The sequence below is a fragment of the Cupressus sempervirens genome, chromosome 8, assembly GCF_028749045.1.
Source record: "Cupressus sempervirens isolate cs-2001-9-10 chromosome 8, ASM2874904v1, whole genome shotgun sequence".
Lineage (NCBI taxonomy): Eukaryota > Viridiplantae > Streptophyta > Pinopsida > Cupressales > Cupressaceae > Cupressus > Cupressus sempervirens.
The window spans coordinates 509674874-509700364 of record NC_143125.1 but is presented as its reverse complement, the minus strand read 5'-3'; the positions used below and the strand labels follow the sequence as shown (position 1 = coordinate 509700364).

Below are 25491 nucleotides of genomic sequence, written 5' to 3'. Positions count from 1 at the left end.
ACCATGCACAGAACCTTAAAATAACAGGAGTTAGGAAATTACCCTAAACATGGGCTCCAGCGGAAGATAGTCAGAGCAGCCTTCAGCTTTTAATTCAGATGAATAGTAATCTTTCAAATCTTTCGATAAAATACTATCTCCCAATAGGCCCTACATTTGTAATGGATAAGAAAAGTATTCTCACATTATGGAATCACCAATCAAATGTCAACATGAGATAAATACTACATATAAAGCAATGTACAAGTCACAAAAGTATATGTACGAATGAGATGTCGCAAATGCCTATCACGTATGATTCCCTGACTTATTTTCCTATTCGATGTCTCCTGAACGACCAGGTGTCACAGGCATAAGCCTGTTTTTTTGTCAACGATAATTAACATTATTACAGAGCAGCAAACCATTAAAAACTACTTAAAACTCAATATATATTTGCAAACCAAATTCGATCAGACTCCTAATAGTTGCTATTCAAGGCTATGTATCCGGAAGTAACATACTGGTCAAATAACTTGTAAATAGATAGAGTTTGTCAATCCAGAATTTATATCCAAACAATGAACCAGACATGCATATGCCATCTCAAACCAAATTAATCTATCCCTGGAATTCAATTTAAGCCAAAAGTATGGGATATTGTAGAAGGAGCATAAACCTAGGTAGTAGTTAAAGATAATATATCTGAACAGCATGCAAGAACATTGAATGTCAGAGTTAACAAATTCACTGATCAATCATGATTTTTTTGTTTTATTTTTCAGTCATATAACAATTAGTGAACTTCACATTAAAAAAACTTAAAATGTGTTTTAATGTTTTGGCAATGTCTTGCTATTTTTATGCCTGTCAGTGGACATTCTCACAATAAACTCCTTCCTGAATTTTTCCTTTCATACATATATATTTTTTATTTTATTTTTTATTGGTAAACGGCCGAAGCCTAGATTAATTATCATTATTTGTTGGAATTAATTATTATTATATGTTAAACGAAGGTAGATTCGAACCCAAGACCTCCCACATGAGAGGCTCTCAAGTAAATGTTGCATTGTAGGCTTTTGCCTTTTTCCTTTCATATTTAAATTTTATTATTCAAAGAATTATTTTGGTGATTTTCTCTATCGTTAGACTTTCTCCAATCAATATTTGTAGGTCCCTTTCCAGTTAGTTATCTGAGCATTGTGCAATAGTGTTGACTAATTATTCCTAGGAAGCATTACCATAATAACTAGTTGGGATTGTCATATGGTACCCAATCAGAAACCACTAATACATAGCTATGGTGCAAAAAAGTCATAAGATAACTAGCAGGTGATTTTGTTGATAAACCTATGTATACAGATATCTTTAATTGCTAATATCAATTACAGACAATAAGTAATTTAACCTATGCAAGAAAATTGACAGACCTGAATGACAAATGCATGTACCACTTTAGGTGATAAAAGTATCGTCTGTGACACTTTTAGGCCCCAAAACTCCTCAAACAAGTATAAAGAGAGCAAACATCAAGATGCAACATTGAAATTTCACATAGTAAACCCTTCTAGTAAAAAGCCACAGCAGACAATAGCTTTCATTAACGAAATGGGTGCCCTCGCAGATTACATGAGTCAGCACCAACTCCAATCAGCTCAAACTCCAAATTCAGTTTGAGCACCAACTCAAGCGCAAAACCCAATAAAACTTCTTAGCACATACTACGCACTTCAAAACACCATACAGAAATTACACGATACCATTAATCTGAAACTCGCAGCAGCAGCACATTATTCTTCAAAAACAAAAGGAATTTCACCCACCTGAAGCTCTGCAAGTATCTAAACAACCATTAAAAGAATTCTAAAAACTAATGCACAGCTAACTACCATAGAACAGATTCACGACATTATATAAGTTTTTTTCCATCAACTCAAAATAACAAAGCCCCATTATCATACTTATTTGACTCCATAGTGCATTGACTCATCACTACACAGAAAATAATTTTATCTATATTAATCCCTTCAGAATTAAAACAGAGAAGGGTTCTTTAAAGCTGACGTTACATACAACAATGGTTAGGAATGTGCCCCTCTACTTAAGCCAACTGAAGAATCTGCAGCGGCCAGGCACAAAGATAGGACAAATCAATAAATTGATTTCTAAAATCGCGTCATAAGCCACATTTGATGTAGGTATAATACAAATTTATGCCGTAATGCGAATGTAATATACATTACTTCACTTAATAAATACATAATTATTCGAGCTAATAATTAACCAATGCAATATTATTATTTAATCTAACTAATTAATAGCATATTATATTGATTGATCAATAACTAATAATAAATCAATTCCAATGTATCAATCAAATTAATAATCAATATGTACTATATAATGAAACTAATTAATATATATCAATAACCATGTAAGAACCCTTAACTGGCTATGACTTGAACAATTCTGACTTCACCAATTTCTTTAATCAAATGGATGGTTTGACATTTTATCAAACACTTAGTAGACAACTTATGATATCATCTATGCAATTAATTGGAATACAATATGCAATAGTTTGAAATGTCTGAACTTTTAGAATAATATTGAATGTTAAAAATCTTTCCAAAGCATAAACAATTAGGGTACCACTGATTTTTAATTGCAATTTATTCTACTGTCGCCATGACATAAAGATAATGTAAACCCTTGCTAGCAATTCCATTGTTCACATAATTTGTTGAAGTAGAAATTGAAATTGCTCAAACTAAACTTATTACAAAGAACCTGGGCCAATGCAGCAACTTCCAAAGTATACTGTCTTCAATGAATGAAACGCAGCCCATTCCCTCAGTCTGAACTTGCAGCAAGTCAATGTTGGCCCTATATTATTAACTGCAGCCCCAAAAAACAGTAACGCGGACCTTTTTGTCTGCACATATACATCCAGTAAGATAGCTGCAGGCTTGCATTTATAAAACGCAGGCCCTAAACTTGCAGCCACAGACCCTTAAAAACACCCGCACTTGCCTGTAGGCTGATGTTTAATCAATGCAGATAGCATAGAGGTGGTCTTCAGGCACATACAGCCCTCAACACTGCCTCCAATGATGCACAGCAGCCCAATTGTGAACACAGCCACCTTCCAACTTTTAAACTTAGATAGAATATAATCACAGGAGCTTGTTAAATTCCACCAAGAACACAAACTCCAACTTTTCATAAACAGTATGCCACAGTAGAGAAGTGAACAGTCACCATCAACTTCTTCCAACCACAGTGAACACAGCTACAAGAAGACAATAATAATTCTCAGAATTATAACCATTATACTTCAGCAAGGGCACAAAAATCGGTACCTTAGAATATGTCACCAAGACAACAAAAGCAAATAAATATTCAATCGGATGTTTTTCTCATCAAATGGGCTCACATTTATAATCTCCAAATGACACAAGTTTCCCAAACATAACTCCACTTAAAAGGCTTCCTCCTCAAAACAACATCATTATACAACATTAAATATATTAAAGTGTCATATAATGTAACTGATTAATTTATTTTGGCTCCCAAAAATGACCTTTTCAACCATATCATAATATTCTAACACAGAAGGCCACCGTTTCATATGCCCAAGATCTAAAACTTTCCAACCCAGTTCCAACAAGCTATGACAGGAAGATAGCCAAAGTACAATACCAACAAAAATAGCAACCTCGGCATATATAGTTAAATAATAATAATAATTTACCCGTCTTGCGAAAATGACTAAAGAAGCATCAAAATCGCAATTTGACAACACAGGTGTGATCCTGATGAAGAAAAATGATGAATGAACTTGACGGGGTGACTTATTAAAAGTAGATGCTCCCTTCAAGATTCTTGGAGCCCAAACCAGAAGCCAAAAATAAAAACTAAGACCACCACCCAACTCCTCTGACTCAACTAAGCTCATCGAAACCAACTATTGACTTACTATAAATAGTAAGTCCCTCAGAATAGAGCCAAAGCTTTTCATACACCACTAGAAAGCCGAATAACTTCATAACTGAGACCCCTCAAATCTCGTTGTCAACTCACGAGGGTCTCTATGATGAACTGACTCAATCAATGGTAGAGGCCTGCTAAAAACAGGGACATTACAATCCTCCCTCCACGAGATTACTTGTCCTCAAGCGATCTGACATCACTCTGAAACCTCCACCCGGATCCCACAAGAAGCATGAGACATCCCTGTCGAAACCAAACCAACTGCATGTTAGTAATATCATTAGAATCAAAAACATGACATGCAACATAGCACCCAACACCTGCATTGATGATGTAGAAGTTTGAACATCACTAGCAGACAAATCCATAAGAGATCTCAACACTCTCCTTTACTGTAACTACCTATTGACACAAAAGTCTACACCCCTACCCGACATGTTATCCCCGAGGAACCTTGTGTAAGATGGAAACGACCTCCAAGTGTGGGACTTGCGCTTTGAGGTCAAATCTCCAGAGAAGGCCGGCTTCCTTACAATCAAGGTGCACCTACACTACCACTTGAGACAAAAAGGAAGGAGGCATGCATAAAATTAAAATGTTGAAGGGAAAGGGGATGATGCACCAAATTGAAATATGGTTACAATCTCTGCCTATAGATGCACATGAGAGTAATAAAAGGCCCCAAACTACACAAATCTTAACTCTAACTCACCTTCTAAAGGCTCATATGCAACTTTGAACAAATGAAATGTTGCAAGGAAAGAGCTATTCATGTTACAACATTCATGAGAAGATTAATTCAACATATAAATTTAAAAGATGAAATAGAAACATTCAATACAAGGAAAAATATGCACAAGATAGTTAAATGGTAAGACAAGGAAACATGGGTTTCTATTAACGCAAGGGAAAACAAAAAATTTACAATTGCAGAAGCATAAGCAGCTACAAGAGAACCAGAGGAGAACCCACAAAACATATTTACAACTGTCTTTCAAAGAGTTCAAGCAATAACTCTGATGCTAAGATTGAGTTCAAACCCCCAACCAAGATAGAGTTGAATTGCAAAGAGCAATAACTGAAGAATCAAATGGAAATTTGATCATGAAGTGCAATCTGATGTTGGAAGTGACAAGAAGGGCAAAAGAAAATGCACCCAGTCGTAAGAAATCAAATCCCATAAGATTTGATCATTACATGCAATAAAGAGGCATGGAGTGCAATGGCATCGTGTAAACAAGGCTAAAGGTGTCATTCTGCATTAAAAAAATGGTCCTTGTAATGTGTCATGGCCACAACCAATCAATTCACACTGCTATCAAAAAATGCGGGATGGGATTACACGCAGTGTTAACCCACCTCGAAAAATATAGAGTTGACCCGCGTGAAATAAATCTGATTTGCCCCCAAAAAAATAGCAGATCGTCGATGTAGATCTTCCATTTGAAATGGACGGCCCAGATGCTGCAAGAACCTCCCCAATGAAAGACTAAGTCAACACCATTGATCAAGATGAGCTTTATTTCAAATGGATGACTAAGATGAAGCAAAGAGATCCCCAAGATGTGATCAAATCTAACGGTTGTCCTATCTTAGCAAAAGGCCAAGGGCAGCAATGCGAAAATGCAAGAGCCATTGGATTCAAAGCAACTCAACAAAAAGGAAAAGCGGATAACACGAAATGTTAACCCCTGCAAAATAGAGTGTTAACCCATAGTAAAGAATACAGCTCATTCAAGATCTCTCAAATCGATCATCAATGATGGGTTAAATGGGGGCAAAAATAGCCAACACTGCCCAACCATCCTGCAAACAATCCATCTTAGGCACAAACCAACTCTACTTCTGATGCAAATCCTGAACATGTGAGTCAAATAGAAGATTGTATACGCTCATCACAATATAAACTCTATTGCCACTATGATCATCCCCATTGCATCCTCAGGTTGTTGTAATGTCTCATCCTAAATCACAGAAATGTAACCCAAATGCGACAAATCGTTGTCCCTTTCAGCCTCAATGCGCAAGTATGACCTTTAGAGAAAGGCCCCTTGCGCCAATAACAAAATTGTCTCCTCCTCAGATCCTCTCTAGAAGTATCATCAGACTTCCCTACTGCCTTGCCCTTGTCCTCAACAACTGGTGGGGACTCCTCATCAACAGGTGGAAGAACATAAGGTTTTGAAGAAACCTTGCCTCAAGAAGATGCCTCTAAGTCTCGCGTCTTCCCCATCACTACCTATAAAGAAGGGTCCAATGACTTCACCCATCCACAGAGTGGCTCAGTCAATCCCTCCATAAATAACATTAGTCGTCTGCGCTCCAAAATATCATAAACAATGTTTAAAAGCCTCGGGAACTACTTGATGTAACCTCCTAATCCACCAGACTACTTCACCTGAGCCAACCCACAAAAGTACACCTCTAGATCCTTCCTATCAAATCTCTCAATCGGGCGATCCACAAACTCCTGATAGAAAGTGATTTGATCATGTTGCAAAGAAACTAACCCATGGTACCACCAATCATGGACAGCCCCATCCAAATATAGCACTCCAAATCTGATAGCATCTACCTCCAACATAGGACACAAAGCCAAATTAGTATCGAGCTTACGGAACCAACCTTGAGTTGTAACTCCTACTACCATCAAAGTGCTCCAATGTCATCTTGTTGGCAACTTGTCTTAACTCTATTTGTCGAGGCCTCTGTCTCTTAGGTGTTGGCCTTGCCTTAGAAATATGTAATCAAATTAATATTATGAGAACCAAGAGAAACCGGAACATTCAATGTTGCATTCCTAAAACCCTCTTCATTCTCTAACCAACTTTGATTGTGTTCCTTTCCAATATTTTGGTCTCTCTTTATAAAGGATCTATCAATAGATTCCAAACATGCATAAGCCATCTAACAGTATTGTTTCTTGGCAACATTATCATTGTTTTGTTGCTTTGGAAGAAAATCTATGTAATCAATGAAAGGTAAATCTTTCTGAGCCTGTGGAGGAAGTTTGTTATACTCATCATACACATCAAGTATCTTTGTTCTTTCATCGGGTTGTGAATTTCGGGCTAACTGCTGTTGTAGGCTAACAAGATCTTTTTGAACTTTTTCCAGGCCATGTATTTTTCTCATCTATAATTAATAATTTTTTCAAATTAAGGTTGGACTGCAATTTTTCTCCCTCAAACTAAACCAAACTGTCAAGGAGACTGATTTTTCCTGTGCTCTAAAATGAATGTCCACCATTGAGATATACAAATATCCACAACTCTTTACCAAACATAAATAACCACCCCCAAAATTATATTGTAAATCTCAACATTCCTAGTGAAGGCATTTTGTTAAACAATTTGTATGTAAGGTCTGTTCTAGTTTTAGACTTCTTCAGCCTCAAAACATATTATAAATTTCCAATGTTTTGCCTTAGTTTCCTGTCAGACACTTGTCCCCAACGTGTTTGCTAACTGACTTCCCAGTTATACAGCCTTTCAAACACCAGCTACGATGGTGCTGATGACAAAAGCTTACCAATGTTGTTTGCTAAATTTAGGTTCATTCAATGGAAGAACAATACACAACGATACTTGTACAAAGATAGTAACCAGCTGTACCTTTATCTGAATTTTGTAGAGAAACATCTGCAAACTTCAACTTATCCCTGTTTCCTGTTGCAACATTCAATGCCCATCTTCATTCTCTGACCAACTCTGATTGTGTTCCTTCCAAATATTTTGGTGTCTCTTTATAAAGAACCTATCAATAGATTCTTGAAATTCCCGGCCACTGGTGCAGATCTCTTTATAGCCAATGATACAATATTCTTCTCTTGTTCAATAAGAATGATTGGTGCACTGAGCAACTAGGAGAACTAAAGTTTCTCCTAACTAGTTCTACCCCAAATTTTCAATTTGAAACTTCGACATTTCATCAATCAGTTTGCATGCAAAATCTTTTCTGAGTTCCTGAGTTTTTATATATAATTGCAGTTGAGTTTAATGTTGCCTCATAACATACAAATGCATAATAATTGGAATTGAACATAAATGTGTTGATGTTTGGTAGCTTCAATTGGATAAACTATGAAACTAAAGTGCAGATATGTGTGTGTGTGTGAGTGAGAGAGAGATTGTGTGTGTGTGTGTGTGTGTGTGTGTGTGAGTGAGAGAGAGATTGTGTGTGTATATATATATATATAATGTGAGATATTATATATTTATATAATCATGTGTTATTATATTAGAGAAATTTATATATATATATATGTGTGTGTGTGTGTGTGTGTGTGTGTGTGTGTGTGTATTATAATTATCATTATGTTAATGAATGGACATGTATGTATGTATGTATGTATGCATATTATAATTATCATTATGTTAATGAATAGACATGTCCAATGACGGGACTCTTGATTCCATCCCTATATAAATATAAGATTGTTGCCTTTGGAAAGGATATACCAATAAGGTAATACAACTACACTTGCAGCAATCCGAGAAAACCAACACGGTCTCAGAGCATGGCTGTAAATATAAAGAAGGAATACAGTGAGCAACAAATATGGAGTTTTTAATGAATGTTTTGGTTATGCGGATGCAAGCAGGAAATCATATTATTACAAAAACTTCATAAAGGTGAAATATCATCTGCTCATCTCCATGAATTGATGGAGATCTTGTTTTCAAGTTAAGAGAGTCTTGTATTGGGTGAAAACTAACTGAAAGGTAACATGAGGAAAATGATACAGGAATATTAAGCTACCATGTGATTGTTGGAACTGAAGATTCATTGCTGATTATGACTAGCTGCCATGTGAATTCATTTCTCAGAATAGAGCAATTAACATATGTTACTTGCATAGCATGAGTGAAGTTTAATGACAAAATTGTAGTTTGGATTTTGATGCAATTACAAAGCATTGGTATTCCCATAGTCCGAATGACTATTGTTATTAGCGAAGGTTCAAATTATTATCGAGTCTTGTGATGGCCTCCAAGTTTCCAACATCCTAGTTACAAATAAAAATGGATATTCTTTGATCCCATCTCTGTTCGAAGACCGCGCTTCTAGCATGAGACAAATAATCACTTAAACGGATAAAAACAACATTTTGAGGGATAGAAGAAGTCATCCATAATAGGGCTTGTATGGTGCGAATCTGGAACATTGACCAGAATGTTTGGAAATGATGAATAAACTCCACATTGGTCAATGAGTGGTACACGAGATTTATATTAAAATAAATTGTTCAATGATATCCGCATGAACATTTGCATAGCACGACAGTCATTCTAGTGAATGATACTCTAGACATATGAAAAGAAAGGAATCACCGAAGGAAGAGTGACCTGATTTTTGGTAAATATCCAGTTGTCGAAGATCTTTGAGACAAACTATTCTTTGGCTGCGGATCCCTTATTCTGTGATTTCATTGAGCATTTTGATGATGTTGCCAAATCTTGTCGAGAATCCCTCCTTTGTGCAGGATGCACGAAACAAACGTAGAGGAAAATACATGTCATCCCCTAGTGACGAGACAAGAAGAGGAAGGACAAACATCACTTAGATTTAGTGAGAAAATGCTAAACCGCTACTACAGACAGCCATTAGTCGACATCCGCAATTCCCTTTGGAAATGGAATGAGGCATGACATCGCTATCGAAGGAGAAGAGCGGGAGTTTCAGAAAAGAAGAAAGGAACATATAGTAGAGACTACAATACATGAATTCACATTGACTATCACTCGAGTCATACTTCAATCAAAAAGAGAATGTCGCATATAAAAACACATGAAGATTAGAAATACCAATCATGATATATGCATTTCTATGATCTTTTCCTTGGAAATCGAATACAATAGCTATTGCTTATTAAGACCATTTGAGAGTAGATCATCATTCATGATATCTTACATGACATAGCACCTTTGGAAGTAACCTCATATTATTTGCAGGGGTCCTATTGGCATCATGTCTATCAATCATTCTATGGGTCCTATATAGGGAGCAATCGTAGTTCAAAAACATAGACTTTCATAATGAGGTCACTCGATGCGTAGAAGTTGATATACAAATATATCAAGAAGTGGCCCGTAGAAGGATGAGTGTGATTGCATAAGGATTAATCCTAAAGATTCATATAAAATGGAGAAGGTGACAAAATATGGTAGTTCCATATCCCTTACAAACTTGTGTAAGGAAATAATGGAAGGGGAAATTATTGAGAAAGGACAAAGTTAAAGGCTAAGTCCCATTAGTTGTAGGACCCCTAATTCAGACTCAAGAATGATGGTAAGCATAACATGGGAACACATCATTTATGACAATAATGTGAACTAGAGATTTCACCTTAATTAAGAAATAAGCTTAATAGAAGAAGACATCTAGAGGGCATTATTGTTCAACTGCATGAGATAAGTATTCCTCTTGAGTACAATTTTCAAGTATTAATAATATAGTAAATCTTACACGGTATGTTATTTACAATTCTATTTGTATTATAAAAGCTATTTGTTTTAATCTTTTCCTCTGAGAATATTCTTGCAGGAAAAAGAGCGAGTTTGACACTTCTTCAATAGTAAACGAGTTCGTAAAATTGATGTTCAAAGAGAGTTTGACACATTTGTATGAAGGAGAAAATAGAAGATATGTTTCAGTTGATCTTTGAAGATCTTGATCATATCAGAATTAGGAGTTTTGACTTCATGTAAACATTTTGTATCATGTGTGTGATTGCATGATTTAATGGGCCTACCCCCTGTGTACATCATGAGGAAGTGACAACTTCCAAATGATTATCACTTGTATTTATAGAAGTTATTGAAAAGTGACGATCTTACAATAACTTAATTTTCTATTATGATGGATATCTTATGATGGATATCTTATGATGTCTATGCAGATCATGATAGATTATACTTTTCATGGTGGGTGATTATATGGTTAAAATTATAAGAATGTGTGTGCGCATAACTTATAAACATTTTTAAGTACATGGTGAATGTTATGCAAATTGATGTTCTGGAAGGCCATTACACAAAGCACTTGATGAATATCATGCGACTTGATATTCAGGAGGCCATTACTCACAGTACTTGGTGAATATCTTGCATCTTGACATTCTAGAAGACCACTACTCAAAGAGGATTTGGTGAATATCATTAATATTCTAGAAGGGCAATACTCATGATACCAAATGTGATATCAAAATGTTACTAAAAGTATTTGGTGAATATCATGTGTTGATATTCTAGAAGACCAATACTCATGATATCAAATCTGATATGAAAATGGTGGATATCTTCTGATCTAAGATATCCTTAAAATTTGGCATTCCTAATATTACCAATAGTGTAATATTTGTCTTGTATTTATCCTCCCTAGCTAAGAGGGAGAGTTGATGTTTGGTAGCTTCAGTTCGATAAACTATGAGACTGAAGTGCAGATATATATTTGTGTGTGTGAGAGAGATATAATACATATATATATAAATTATATATATATATATATATATATATATATATATATATATATATATATATATATATAATCTGAGATATTATATATTTATATAATCGTGTGTTATTATGTTAGAGAAATTAATATAATGATAGGTGTGTGTGTGTGTCTATATATATATAACTATTATAATTATCATTATGTTAATGAATAGACATGCCCATGAAGGGACATCTCTACTCTTGATTCTTTCTCTATATAAATATAAGATCGCTGTCTTCGGAAAGAATATATCAATAAGGCAATACAACTACACTTGCAGCGATCTGAGAAAATCAACAAAATGTTTGCATATAATGAGATTAATGCAGACTTCAAACACTACATGATACTGAGTTCTTCGCATTACTATGCAACCAAAACACTAGCTGCAGAATACACAACATCAAAACAGAAACAAAAGGTCAAGCACCCAAGAGTTGGTTTCCCTTGCCTTGATTATGCAATGTCGAAGCTGACTTCTCAGAATTTCTACCACCAGTCTGAAAATAAAAGACAACAACACCGTTCTATAACAGCCTAGCCTTTGCTTTCACTGTGGTTTTAATATAGCTGATCCCATATACAATCTGTTCTTGTGATTGCAGTTGTGCAAACGGAAACAACTCTAAGTATGGGGGCCGGCACACTAATCCTAGACAGAACAGGATTGTTCACTAAACCAAGAAGAGAGGACTATGGTACTTTCTATTGCCAAAGGTATCTATTCCTCAATCTCGCCAACATTGAATGAATTCCCAGTGCCCACCAAAGAATTTCGTTCAAATGTTTTCTCCAAATATTTTGACACCGCCATTTGTTCTGCAGTGCCCCACCCAACAATGAATTCATAGCTCCTTGATTGTCATCCAAAGTAATAAAGGGCTTCTGAAAATTATTAACCAATAACTATAGTTGGCATCCATTATTAAAATTTTGTGTGTCCATGCTCATTATGGCAAAAGAATTAAATAATCTCAATTTGGTAACCTTTAAATTTAGGAACAACTGGGTTTGATAAAAACTTCTGACTTTATTAAAATCCTTCAAATATTTCAACCTTACTATTAATAATGTTGTCCGATAAACTTCTTTCACTTTATATGGCTTTAGCAAATACTAATCCTCCCACCCTTGATAAGCATAGTTAAGTTTCGTCTGTAAAATTTATTCCCAAAGCACAATGTGAATTCAATAAAGGTTTATATAAATCAAGTCATAATGTATTTCCAAACTTCAATATTATTCAGAGTAATATTAAATATCCGGTTCTCCATATGAATTCAATGTCAATAACCCACATCTAACAATGTCGAGCCCTTTTATTTAATCCTAATATTTTTCAAAAGTCAATGGCTCCTTCTTTGATATTTATATATATATATATATATATATAAACGAAACTCCATAAAACAATAATATTGAACTTTAAATATTTCTGCAGTTTCAATAATTCTCCAATAAAACTCACAACCTAGCAGAAAACTCTAATAAAACCTTCATCTAAACATTTCCAACAAACTAGCAGGATACACGGCTCTAATACTACTGTAATATCCAGCTATGGCTCTGATACAACTGCAATATCCCTAACCGGATATTTGCCCCAAATCTCTCACAACAATCTCAAAAAATTTAAACAACAAATTTCATCCAATGCATTTTCAATTTAACCAAATAAAACACCATATATTAACTAAATAAAATAGTAAGTGTCTAGATTGGATATTAGAAACATGAACCTGAAGCACTATGAGAAACATTTGCGCAATGTCTCCGACCGACAATGGGTCTCTGTCCGCTGCCCCAAGCTCGAGAGTTTTTCTCCTCTCACACGTTGAAAGTTGAAGTTTTCAAAGCTCTTCAAGAGAGAAAACTAAGATCCAAAATCATAAAACCACGTTGCAAATGAGCCCTCTCTCCACTTTTACGCCCAACCTGGTGACTTCACATTCCTCTCTTTGTTTCTTTATTTCAAGGCTCTCCGAGAGAGAAAACTAAGATCCAAAATCATAAAACCAAGTTGCAAATAAGCCCTCTTTCCACTTTTATGCCCAACCTGGTGACTTCACATTCCTCTCTTTGTTTCTTTATTTCCTTTTTTTAAATTATACTTTTACCTACTGAGAAAATAGAGTGTCCATATAATAATAAAGTGACTATTAATAATATGAACTTGTTTAATAAACTCACTTTATTAGTAAATAAATCTTCAAGCATTAAAATCACTAATTAGATGGACTCGGATAAGCATGTGTGATAGCTTGTCCGATAGGTCTCAATGAGACGCTCGTAGTCCAACATTGAAATGCCAAGAATACTGAACATGTTGACTACCTAAAAATAGTAAGTGTCTAGAAACCCCATTGAAACAGCCTCAATTGGTCAGCAACTGAAACTGCCTACACCAAAAAATCTATTTGATCCCGAAGAAATCTGAATTAGCCCACAGGACCAAGGAAAAATGAGTTAACGGCACCAAAAATTTTAGAAAAGGGGACATGACAAGTTCATCAAGAGCTTGAGATGGATCATTTCACATTGTCTTATGTTGGCAAGCTCTCAGGCCATCAATCTTTCCTAGACTAGTTACAAATTGTTCTGGATGAAAATAAAATTGCATTACTAAGGTGTTTTTTAGTAGTCATCAAAGCAGCTACAATTGCAAATAACACAATGTCATGTCCCCACTCTAGCTCAGTCTAGCAAAGACATGTGAGTCAACTTACTATGGGGTCTTGTAGGCTGACAGGGTTGGATAGAGACCCAGTATGGTTATTCAGTGTTGGGGACTTGGTGTTCTGACGGTTATTGATCAGTTGGGAGACGTTCCTTGTTTTTAGGAGACAGTTCCTATATTTATGGGGTTCATTCCTACTTTTTAGGAGGTATGATCATGCACACGGTTGGGTTTCCATGAGTTTGCTCTTTGGGTTCAGTTTTAGAGGGATAGAGCTTGTTTCCTAAAATTTAGGAGCATCCCTAGATTTTAGGGATGAGACTGCCAGTGGATCCTTGATTTTCGACTTCAGTCACAGACTGGTGACAGGATGATTTTATGGTTTGTGATGTCAGTTGGGCATTTTGTAGCTATTTGGGTTATATTTTTAATATTTCCTAAGTTAGCATTTAATAATTAAATAAGGCTAAGTTAATAGCCATTTTGGAGTAATAAGGGGAATTTTGACCTCATTTGGATGTGTACCCCTTGGTGTGATAGCTCGTTGGAAAGGTCTTGAACTTTTCTAAATCTTTCTCTTTGGTCTCAAGGCGATTCAATGAACGGATTTATGTCTATGGAGAAAAAGGGTCATTTTTAGTAACATTGCCACTTTAAAAGAAGACTTAAATCACTTTTGTAACCCAACGCCTTTTGGAGTCACTTTAGGGTTCGATTTGCTTTGGAAGGGGTTATAAGGAGATGGACGCGCCATTCCTCATTCAGATTATGCATTTTAAACTTGTTTACAAATTTTCTCTGCTTGGGCGATTTTATTCTGGGACGCAAACCCCAGGGTCTTTACTGGCTGGGACGTAACCCTCAGCAGTATTTGGTCTTGGAATTTTCAGTGGTATCAGCTGTTATCAGGGAAGGAGGACGCCATTTCAGCTTGGGTCTGCAGTATTGTTTAGCTGGGCACGATTATTGGTACATGGGAAAGTGAGCCTTGCAGCACTAGCCGCCATTTGCAGCACTTTGAAATATAGAGAGTCAGATAATCAGCAGCAGACATTTGCATGTTCACAGTCCTTTTCCATCAGCCAGTTTGGCGTCATTGTTAGGGAAAATGTACTGGATCCTTTATTTGGCTCTATAATTCAGAGATTTGCCTGGTACAATTTGTATCAATTCTGATTTTGCTGCATATTGTTATTTATTTTCAAACTCTTTTCATATCATTTGCTCCTCATTTCTATGTTGAATAATCATCAAAAACGCAAAAACAAACAAACTCTTCTACATTTCCGTCTAGTTCTGCAAGAAAACTTTAATAAACAGGAAAAAGAAAATTAAAAAGAAAAAATATAATAAAGCTACAGCAGATTAGCAGCAGAGATCCATCAGGGATCTTTCAGTGGTATCAGAGCTTACATCCTGCCAGCCTATAGGGTTTGTGAGAAATTATTACAACAGTTTTTGGCTTCTAGGTATTGGATAAAAAGTTTTGATAATTCATTTCAGCATCTGGGTACTGGCTAAAAAGTTTTGATAATTCGTATTGGCATCTGGGTAGTCACTAGTTGGTGGATTGAATACAAATCTATGCATCCTGGTGGAGAAATACACAGGTTCTACGAGCGCAGGAGAAACCAGTGGCAAGCAGAGGCCACCAGAGGCACACAGATACCAACTATGGGTGAGGCACAGGGTGCTGCTGGCGACGGCATGCCTACAGAGGCAAAAGAAAGAGAGATGGTGCGGACCCTATTCACTACTCAGCTCAGGATATCTCGGGCTTTAGACAGATTACAGGATACCTTGGAGCATTTGGAGATGGGTGGACACAGAGGCAGGCAAGGTAGATCAGTTTCAGTGGCTGGTAGTCAGCGCAGCCATTAGTCTCATTCTTCAGTTGGGAGCTCCCTTCATTCCAATAGGAGGCATCGCCATCATACACCTACTACAAATAGGCCATTGCTTTCCTAATTCATACCAGGTGAACGGCCAGCACAGGTGGAACCACCAGAAGTGGGGTTTCAGGAGTCAGTTTTGGCGGCCACAGCTGAGTGGAGACCTCTACCTCCTGAGGTTAGAGACGTCTTCCCTCTTCCCCAGTATTGTGCACAGCGTAGAGATACAAACAGGTTCAGGGGAGATCGTGGTAATAGACTACCACAACAACAGCAAAATTATGACCTCAACAGAGCTACTGGGAAGATTACATTGGCCCCATATAATGGCTCAAGAGACACTAGCGCACGAGCTTGGGTCCACAAGCTAGACATATATCTTTCATTAAGGCCCATGCCTGAGCGTGAGGCTAGTCAGTTTGTTGTGTTGCATTTAGAAGGGATTGCCTATGATTGGTGGCACCATGGATTGGTCACCCAGGATCATGCCTTAGTTCACTCCTATGCTGAGTTCACCGAGCGACTCATTGCACGGTTTGACCGTAAGGATACAGAACTTTATTACAGAGAGTTGGCTCACCTTAAACAAACTAGTCATGCAGAAGCCTATATTAATGAGTTCCAACATATTGCAGTTATGGTACCTGATATGCCCCAGAAACATAGTGTGATGTTGTTCATTGAGGGTTTGCAGGATAGGCTAAAGGGGTTGGTACGTGCTTTCCAACCAGCTACTCTTAAGGAGCCTATTGATGTGACATTGAGACTGGATACTATTCCCACTTCTTATCATGCAGATAAGAAACCATTTAGAGATTCACGGCCTGCACAGAAGGCCAATACATCATAGAACAAAGGAGGGACCTCATCTAAAACTCCTTGGATGAATCAGGAGACGAGGAATGAATTGAGGAGGAAAAAGTTGTGTTTTTCCTGCAAAGAACCATGGGAACTAGGACACCGTTGTTTGGGTAAAGGAAAGGTTCATTTGATTGAGGTGACTTCTGAGTTAGGGGATGAGGAGGTTCCTGATACTGATATTGAGGATAATACAGAGGATGTTGAGCAGTTTCAGACACAGTTGGAGTTAGACACCCCTGAGCCTGTGGCATCAGCTAAAGTAGCTATGGCTACCCTCTCCAGTTATCCTAAGTTTCATGCCTTTCGGTTGAAAGGTACACTTAAGGGTAAGCAGATCACCAGTTTGGTAGACACAGGTGCTACGCATAACTTTATTGATCAGAAATTAGTTGAGAGGCGTGGCTTACAGTACGAGGAGTTTGGTGGTTTTGGAGTGAAGGTGGTTGATGGTGCTATCTTGGGTTGTACCAAGCAGATTCCACAACTTAGTATTCAGATGGGAGATTATACTTTGACTGATGACTTCTATGTGCTTCCCATAGAAGATTATGATGTGGTTTTGGGCATGCAGTGGTTACAAGGTATTGGGCGTTACATTATTGATCACCACTGTATGCAATTAGAGTTTCTTTCTGGTGGGCAGAAGGTGATTTTGAGGGCAGCGTCAGATGGTGGACCTAGAGAGGTGACTTCTCGCAAGATGGAGACCATCCTTAGGCATAATGATGTGCTTTGGGCTACACACTGTTTGGTTAAATCCAAAACACCCATATCTCAAGATGACCGTGTATTTCATGTGGACATTCAGTCAATGATGGGTCGTCACGGTAGAGTGTTTGGTGATATACCTCCTGGAGTACCACCAGATAGAGGGTTTGAGCATGGTATAGAGTTGGAGGATGGAGCAAAGCCAGTGATTACTACCCCATACCGTCATCCTAGAGCCTATAAGGATGAAATTGAGAAGACTATTCATGAGCTATTGGAAATGGGTTTCATTCGGCCTAGTTCTAGCCCCTTTGCTTCTTCTATAGTGCTGGTTAAGAAGAAGGATGGGACTCTACGGATGTGTGTAGACTATAGAGCTTTGAACAAGAAGACAATAAAAAACAGATATCCCATTCCGCGCATTGATGAGTTGTTAGATGAGTTACATGGGTTTGTCTACTTTTCTAAGATTGATCTTCGTTCAGGCTATCATCAGATACGGGTACGGGCAGAGGATGTACACAAGACTGCCTTCCATTGTCACTATGGGCACTATGAGTTTCTAGTAATGCCTTTTGGTCTTACCAATGCACCAGCTACTTTCCAGTCCTGTATGAATCATATCTTCAACAAGCAGTTGAGGAAATCGGTTCTAGTGTTTTTTGACGACATATTGATTTACAGCAGTACTTGGGAGGACCACCTCAGACATCTCGAGGAGGTACTTAGCATAATGGAGAGTCAGTCTCTATTTGCTAAGCTCTCCAAATGTGAGTTTGCATTGAGGGAGGTGTTATATTTGGGTCATGTGATCAGTGCTGAGGGGGTGAAGGTGCATGAAGAGAAGATTCAAACAATTTAGAATTGGCCTGTTCCTCGAAACATTACTGAGTTACGAGGATTCCTTGGATTGTGTGTTTATTATAGAAGCTTTGTGAAGGGCTTCTCGCAGTTGGCAAAACCTTTGACAGATCTCACTAAGAAAGGGGCTTTCAGATGGACAGAACAAGCACAGGGGGTCTTTGATAGACTCAAGGAGGTTATGAGTACTTGCCCCATTTTGGCACTACCTGATTTCTCGCAGCCATTTGTCCTAGAGTGTGATGCTTTGGGTTTGGGTATAGGAGCAGTGTTGATGCAGAATAGACACCCCATTGGCTATGAGAGTAGGAAGCTGCAAAACAATGAAAAGTTGTACTCTACCTATGATAAGGAAATGTTGGCTATTATGCATGCGTTAGCTAAGTTCAGACAGTATCTTTGTGGTGAGAACAGACCATAACAGTCTGAAGTATTTCCTAAATCAAACAGAGCTCAATGATCGACAAAAAAATGGGTTAGCAAAATTCAGGCTTATGACTTTGACATCGAATTCATAAAGGGAAAGAATAATACTGTGGCTGATGCGCTCTCTAGGAAACCTTCATTGGCTGCCCTCTGTTCATTGAGCAAGATTTCAGAGGATTGGAAGGCTCAACTTTTAGTTGAGTACTCCAAGGATCAGTATGCTTGTGAGATCTTGGAAGGGTTGATAGTGGATGACAGATACAGTGTGGTAGATGATATTATCTACTACAAAGGCAGGGTTTACCTTGTTCCAGGTTCTCAGTAGAAGGAACAAATTTTGCATGCTCTCCATGATACTCCTATAGCAGGACACCCAGGATATGGTAAGACTTACAGGGCAGTTCGTGAGAGATTCTCTTGGAAGGGTCTCAAAGATGATGTTTTACGCCATGTCCGTGAGTGTATGACTTGTCAGCAGAACAAGTCGGAGCATACCTACCCAGCAAGATTATTGCAGCCATTACCTATACCGGAACAGAAGTGGACGGGGATCTCAATGGATTTCATTACAGGTCTTCCTAGGGTTCAGGGGAAAGATTGCATTTAGGTTGTTGTGGATAGGCTAACAAAGTATGCCCACTTCTTTCCGATTGCATTAGATTTTATAGCATCTCAAGTGGCTGAGTTATTCTTCAAAGAGGTGTTTAGACTTCATAGTCTTCCCAAGACCATTGTGAGTGATAGGGACAGCAGATTCATGAGTTCCTTCTGGCAGGAACGTTTTAGGCTAGCAGGTACTTTGTTGACACCTAGTACTAGTTACCACCCTCAAACTGATGGGCAGACAGAAATAGTCAACAAGTGGGTTGAGGGATATTTGCGTAACTATGTGTCAGGACAGCAAAAAGCATAGGTGCATTGGTTGCATTTGGGCGAGTATTGTTATAATACTACGCATCATATGTCCATTGGCATGACGCCTTTCAGAGCTCTCTATGGATATGAGGCATTATCTTTCACTGATTTGGCATTTAGTGACAGTAGAGTACCCTTGGCTCAAGATTGGTTACAGGAAAACCAGGATGTCATGAGATCTCTTAGGGAGAATTTACAGCAGGCCCAGAATCAACAAAAGATGTACGCTGACAGGCACAGGATTGAGAGAGCATTTGAGGTGGATGATATGGTCTTTCTACGCTTACAACCATATCGGCAGAGCACCCTAAAAAGGGGGGGAGCTGAGAAGCTCAAACCACGTTTTTATGGTCCATACAGGACACTCAAGCGAGTGGGAGAGGTTGTATATGAGGTTGAGTTACCAACTGGCAGCAGAGTTCATAATGTATTTCATGTATCTTGCCTGAAAAAGGCCCTTGGACAGCATATTACGGTTTCACCCGAGTTACCTCCTATGGATGAGGAAGGTAAATTGATTTTGGTCCCTGATGAGATTCTTGAGGTGAGGGAACGGCGGCTGAGAAGCCGGGTGATTCGAGAGTATTTGGTTCGATGGAGAGATCTTCCCATAGAGGATGCCACCTGGGAGGGTGAGAGCATTTTACAGCATCCAGCATTACAGTTGCTTGTGGGCAAGCATCTCCGAGAGGGGAGGACTGTCATGTCCCCACTCTAGCTCAGTCTAGCAAAGACATGTGAGTCAGCTTATTATGGGGTCTTGTAGGCTAACAGGGTTGGATAGAGACCCAGTATGGTTATTCAGTGTTGGGGACTTGGTGTTCTGGCGGTTATTGATCAGTTGGGAGACGTTCCTTGTTTTTAGGAGACAGTTCCTATATTTATGGGGTTCATTCCTACTTTTTAGGAGGTATGATCATGCACACGGTTGGGTTTCCATGAGTTTGCTCTTTGGGTTCAGTTTCAGAGGGATAGAGCTTGTTTCCTAAAATTTAGGAGCATCCCTAGATTTTAGGGATAAGACTGCCAGTGGATCCTTGATTTTCGACTTCAGTCACAAACAGGTGACAGGATGATTTTATGGTTTGTGATGTCAGTTGGGCATTTTGTAGCTATTTGGGTTATATTTTTAATATTTCCTAAGTTAGCATTTAATAATTAAATAAGGCTAAGTTAATAGCCATTTTGGAGTAATAAGGGGAATTTTGACCTCATTTGGATGCGTACCCCTTGGTTTTATAGCTCGTTGGAAAGGTCTTGAACTTTTCTAAATCTTTCTCTTTGGTCTCAAGGCGATTCAGTGAACAGATTTGTCTATGGAGAAAAAGGGTCATTTTTAGTAACATTGCCACTTTAAAATAAGACTTAAATCACTTTTGTAACCCAACGCCTTTTGGAGTCACTTTAGAGTTCGATTTGCTTTGGAAGGGGTTATAAGGAGATGGACGCGCCATTCCTCATTCAGATTATGCATTTTAAACTTGTTTACAAATTTTCTCTGCTTGGGCGATTTTATTCTGGGACGCAAACCCCGGGGTCTTTATTGGCTGGGACGTAACCCTCAGCAGTATTTGGTCTCGGAATTTTCAGTGGTATCAGCTGTTATCAAGGAAGGAGGACGCCATTTCAGCTTGGGTCTGCAGTATTGTTTAGCTGGGCACGATTATTGATACATGGGAAAGTGAGCCTTGCAGCACTTTGAAATATAGAGAGTTGGATAATCAGCAGCAGACGTTTGCATGTTCACAGTCCTTTTCCATCAGCTAGTTTGGCGTCATTGTTAGGGAAAATGTACTGGATCCTTTATTTGGCTCTATAATTCAGAGATCTGCCTGGTACGATTTGTATCAATTCTAATTTTGCTGCATATTGTTATTTATTTTTAGACTCTTCTCATATCATTTGCTCCTTATTTCTATGTTGAATAATCATCAAAAATGCAAAAACAAACAAACTCTTCTGCATTTCCGTTTAGTTCTACAAGAAAACTTTAATAAACAGGAAAAAGAAAAAATATAATAAAGCTACAGCAGATTAGCGGCAGAGATCCATCAGGGATCTTTCACACAAGCACACCAAATTTGGGTGAAATACACGAAAACATCCACAAATTCCACAAATTTATTTCGTGTAATTAAGTAAATGAACAAGTGCCTCCAAGCACTTAGATTTCATATCCTTTCTGGGAAATTAGATTTGCATTTTGCAATTCATTTTTGAAAAATTGCATCCAAAGCTAGAAATTCCAATCGCATGTGACGACATTGCATGTCAAATTGTAAAATGCAATTGCATGTAACAATATTACATGTCCAGTTAAAATAGGAATATGATGTTAAATAAGCCAACAATTAATTAGAGTCCTCCCACCTTTTTCTCTCATCCCATCACCTATATATGCATATGTATATGTGTGTGTGTGTGTGTGTATAAGAAGAGTGTTCATCTTAATTATCATCTTTATGTTATGCAAGTAGAGTATGCCAAAATTGTTGCAGCAATAGAGACTGTATTTTATTGTGCAGATTGCTTTCTAGGTGAATAAAAGAGCAAGTACCTTTCAGGTTTTGTGTTGGAGAAGCTTCTGATATCAAATATGTGTTTTTATGTCACATATATGATATCATCTTAAGTTTATTGAGAAAGCTGCATATAATATTTCTTATTTTCGAAAAGACTCAAATTGGATTAGACATAAACATAGTCATCTGCTTCTTTTGAAGCCAACCAATTATGCTTCACTAAGTGGGTAAAGGAGTACGTATTCCAATTATGTTCCACCAAGGAAGAACTTGCAACTTATTGAAATTGGAGATGAAATCAATGCAACATAAAAATATAAAAGCACAAAATAATTATGATAGAATCTTTAGTGCAATAGGCTAGAGGAACAAATAATCTTGACCTAGATGGTACCATATGAACCTTAGAGATATATTATCGTGCACAAGGACTTTACTTTAATTTCTTGGAGCTCATAATTAAGTTTTTACACTCTCAACATATCTTTCCATCCAAGCTAAGTTTTTGTTGAGTGGGTGTGTGTCCAAAAACAAATCCATCATATAAAAACCTAGGTAGTCATACCTCTTAGGTTCCACATAATCTAATATCCTCAATTTTTAAAAAACAATTTAAATAATTAACGGTCCCAAAATTTAAACAATATTATTTGGACCTTTAATTATTTAATAAAAGGGCCCAATTTTTATTAATTATCCATTGGTATTTGTCGTGTCGGCATTCTTTGTAAACCCTCTGGAGTTTTCTCCGAAGGAGTTTTCTCCGAAGGGGCATTTATGTGCGGCATGTAGGAAGTTGTTAGTATATGATTTGGATAATTTCTTTGTATTGCAAATTCCTATTGGAATTTTGTATTATTCAGCATTTCGGAAGTGGAAGATCTTCCCTACTTGGCTATTCTAGTTTCGGTGGGATTCAACCCTCACCCTTTCTGTCTGTGTATTTCTTGGCTCAGATCTGGCAAATCGGAGCACCATCCTTGTTTTGCAAATACAATATTTTTAGTTTCGGCAATAAATTGTTATCTCTTTGTTGGCGTACGCTTTTGTGTTTCGCTATTATTTGGTGTATTCGATAAATTATATCTTCCCTTCGACATTTCCATCTCCCACCCTTCAGCACATTCTTCAAACACTACCAAGAGATACTTTAAGCATTACAGTGGCATAAAAGCTCTCCCTTGGGTACTTCTTCATCGAGTACTTTTCTTGAGTGTTCTCCATCAGGTACTTTCCCTCGAGTGTTTCCCTCGAGTACTTTCTTCGGGTGTTCTCCATCAAGTACTTTCCTCAAGTGTTCTCCATTGGGTACTTTCCCTCAGGTACTTTCCTAGGGTGTTCTCCATCAGGTAATTTCCTTGGGTGTTCTCCATCTAGTGCAGGTACTTTCCTCGAGTGTTCTCCATTGGGTACTTTTCCTCGGGTACTTTCCTAGGGTGTTCTCCATCAGGTAATTTCCTTGGATGTCCTCCATCTAGTGCTTTCCCTAGAGTACTTTCCTCGAGTGTTCTCCCTCGGGTACTTTACTCGAGTGTTCTCCATTGGGTACTTTCCCTCGAGTACTTTCCTTGAGTGTTCTCCATCGGGTACTTTCCTCAGGTGTTCTCCATTGGGAACATTACAGTGGTATTAGAGCTAGTGATCTTGCCATCCTGTCAGGTATTGAGTTCATATCATGGCGTCGAGTGATGGGTTGGTTGATGCACTCAGAAAGCAAAGAAGAAATCAACATAATCTCCACGAATGGGCGAAATAAACACTCAACCTCTTGACGTGCACAAGGTCATTAGTGATAACATTCATTCCTAGGACAAAGCAATGGGAAATGAGAACTTCCACATTGGTTGAGACACTGAAGAAAATCAAGAAAGATTGGGTGATTGGTGGATGAGAGAGAGACATATCTCTGAAGGATTATATAGAATTGTGAATGAACTACCTGTCATCTCAGCACAATAAATTCTTCAACAATGGCCTGAAGCAGGAGGTTGATAAGTGGCCACAAGATGAAGTCATACAGGCACAAGAGGAAAATGAAGTCACATGAGGATTTGCAAGAATCTATTGCTATACCTACAAGTGGAGAGCACCAGAAACTTCAAGATGACAAAAATGGTGAAGAAGATGCCTGCACCAATTTCATCAAACCATCACTCGTCGATTGACTTGATGGAAATTCTTTACAAACAATTGTTCAACTTCATGGAGATGTTATCGATGATTCCCTACATGAGCAACCACATTTGCTTGAATATGGAGTTTATCCCTTTTTTGTGCCTAAGTCGTCCATGATTGCAATTTTTCCATGTGAAGAGCTTCCTCATAGGATCTACATGGGCTATAAGGTTCCTGAGGATATTGATGATTACATGAAGACTGTGGATCTAGACATCAATGTAGTCTATGATTGGCTTCATTAGGATGCTAGTGACTTCGGACAAGAAAATATTGCTCAACAAAAATTTGACAGGGATGTTTCTATTAGAATGAAGCAGCAAAAGCTAGAGTCACCCTTCACCAATAAGATAGTAGTGCCGACAAATATGGGTACAATGACAACGGTGGAGTGTGATGCACTTGGATTTGTGTTGATGCAATACCATCCTCATGGAAGTGGCAAGATTCACCTAACTGATGAGACTCAACAGAAGGTTTTATGATTGGCTTCTATAGTGATCCCATGAAGATTTTGGATTAGAGCCCGATGTGTTTTATGATTGGCTTCTATGGGATCCTGGTGGTTTTGGACATAGCATTATTTATATCAGAGTGGCGCACTAGGGGCTTGTTGGTGGTCTACTAATCCCAATTGAATTCAACTATGTTCATGTGATCCTGAAGAAGCATGAAGTTTCCAACAGATGTAGTTATTCGTGTCCACGCATGGTTTGGGATCCTGGAGTTTGTAGATTGCTCGAGGACATGCAATCTTTGGGTAGTGAGGATTTTTAATGTCCCCAATTTGAATAAAATACTTTAAATAATTAACAATCCCAAAATTTAAACAATATTATTTAGACCTTTAATTATTTAATAAAGGGGCCCATTTTTTATTAATTATCCAGTGGTATTTGTCCTCTCGGCATTCTTTGTAAACCCTCGAGAGTATTCTCCGAAGGGGTATTTATGTGCGGCATGTAGAAAGCTATTAGTA

General features: G+C 37.8%; 1 protein-coding gene across 12 annotated transcripts in view; it reads right to left on the bottom strand.

Moving 5' to 3' along the window:
• LOC149543430 (uncharacterized) overlaps positions 1–25491 on the bottom strand; it is a 176447-nt gene that overhangs the window by 74748 nt on the left and 76208 nt on the right. For all 12 annotated transcript variants that reach the window (XM_089798228.1, XM_089798223.1, XM_089798227.1 and 9 more), the window contains one exon: positions 43–150. In XM_089798228.1, the coding sequence (XP_089654354.1) occupies positions 43–150 (108 nt within the window). The remainder of the gene's footprint in view (positions 1–42; positions 151–25491) is intronic.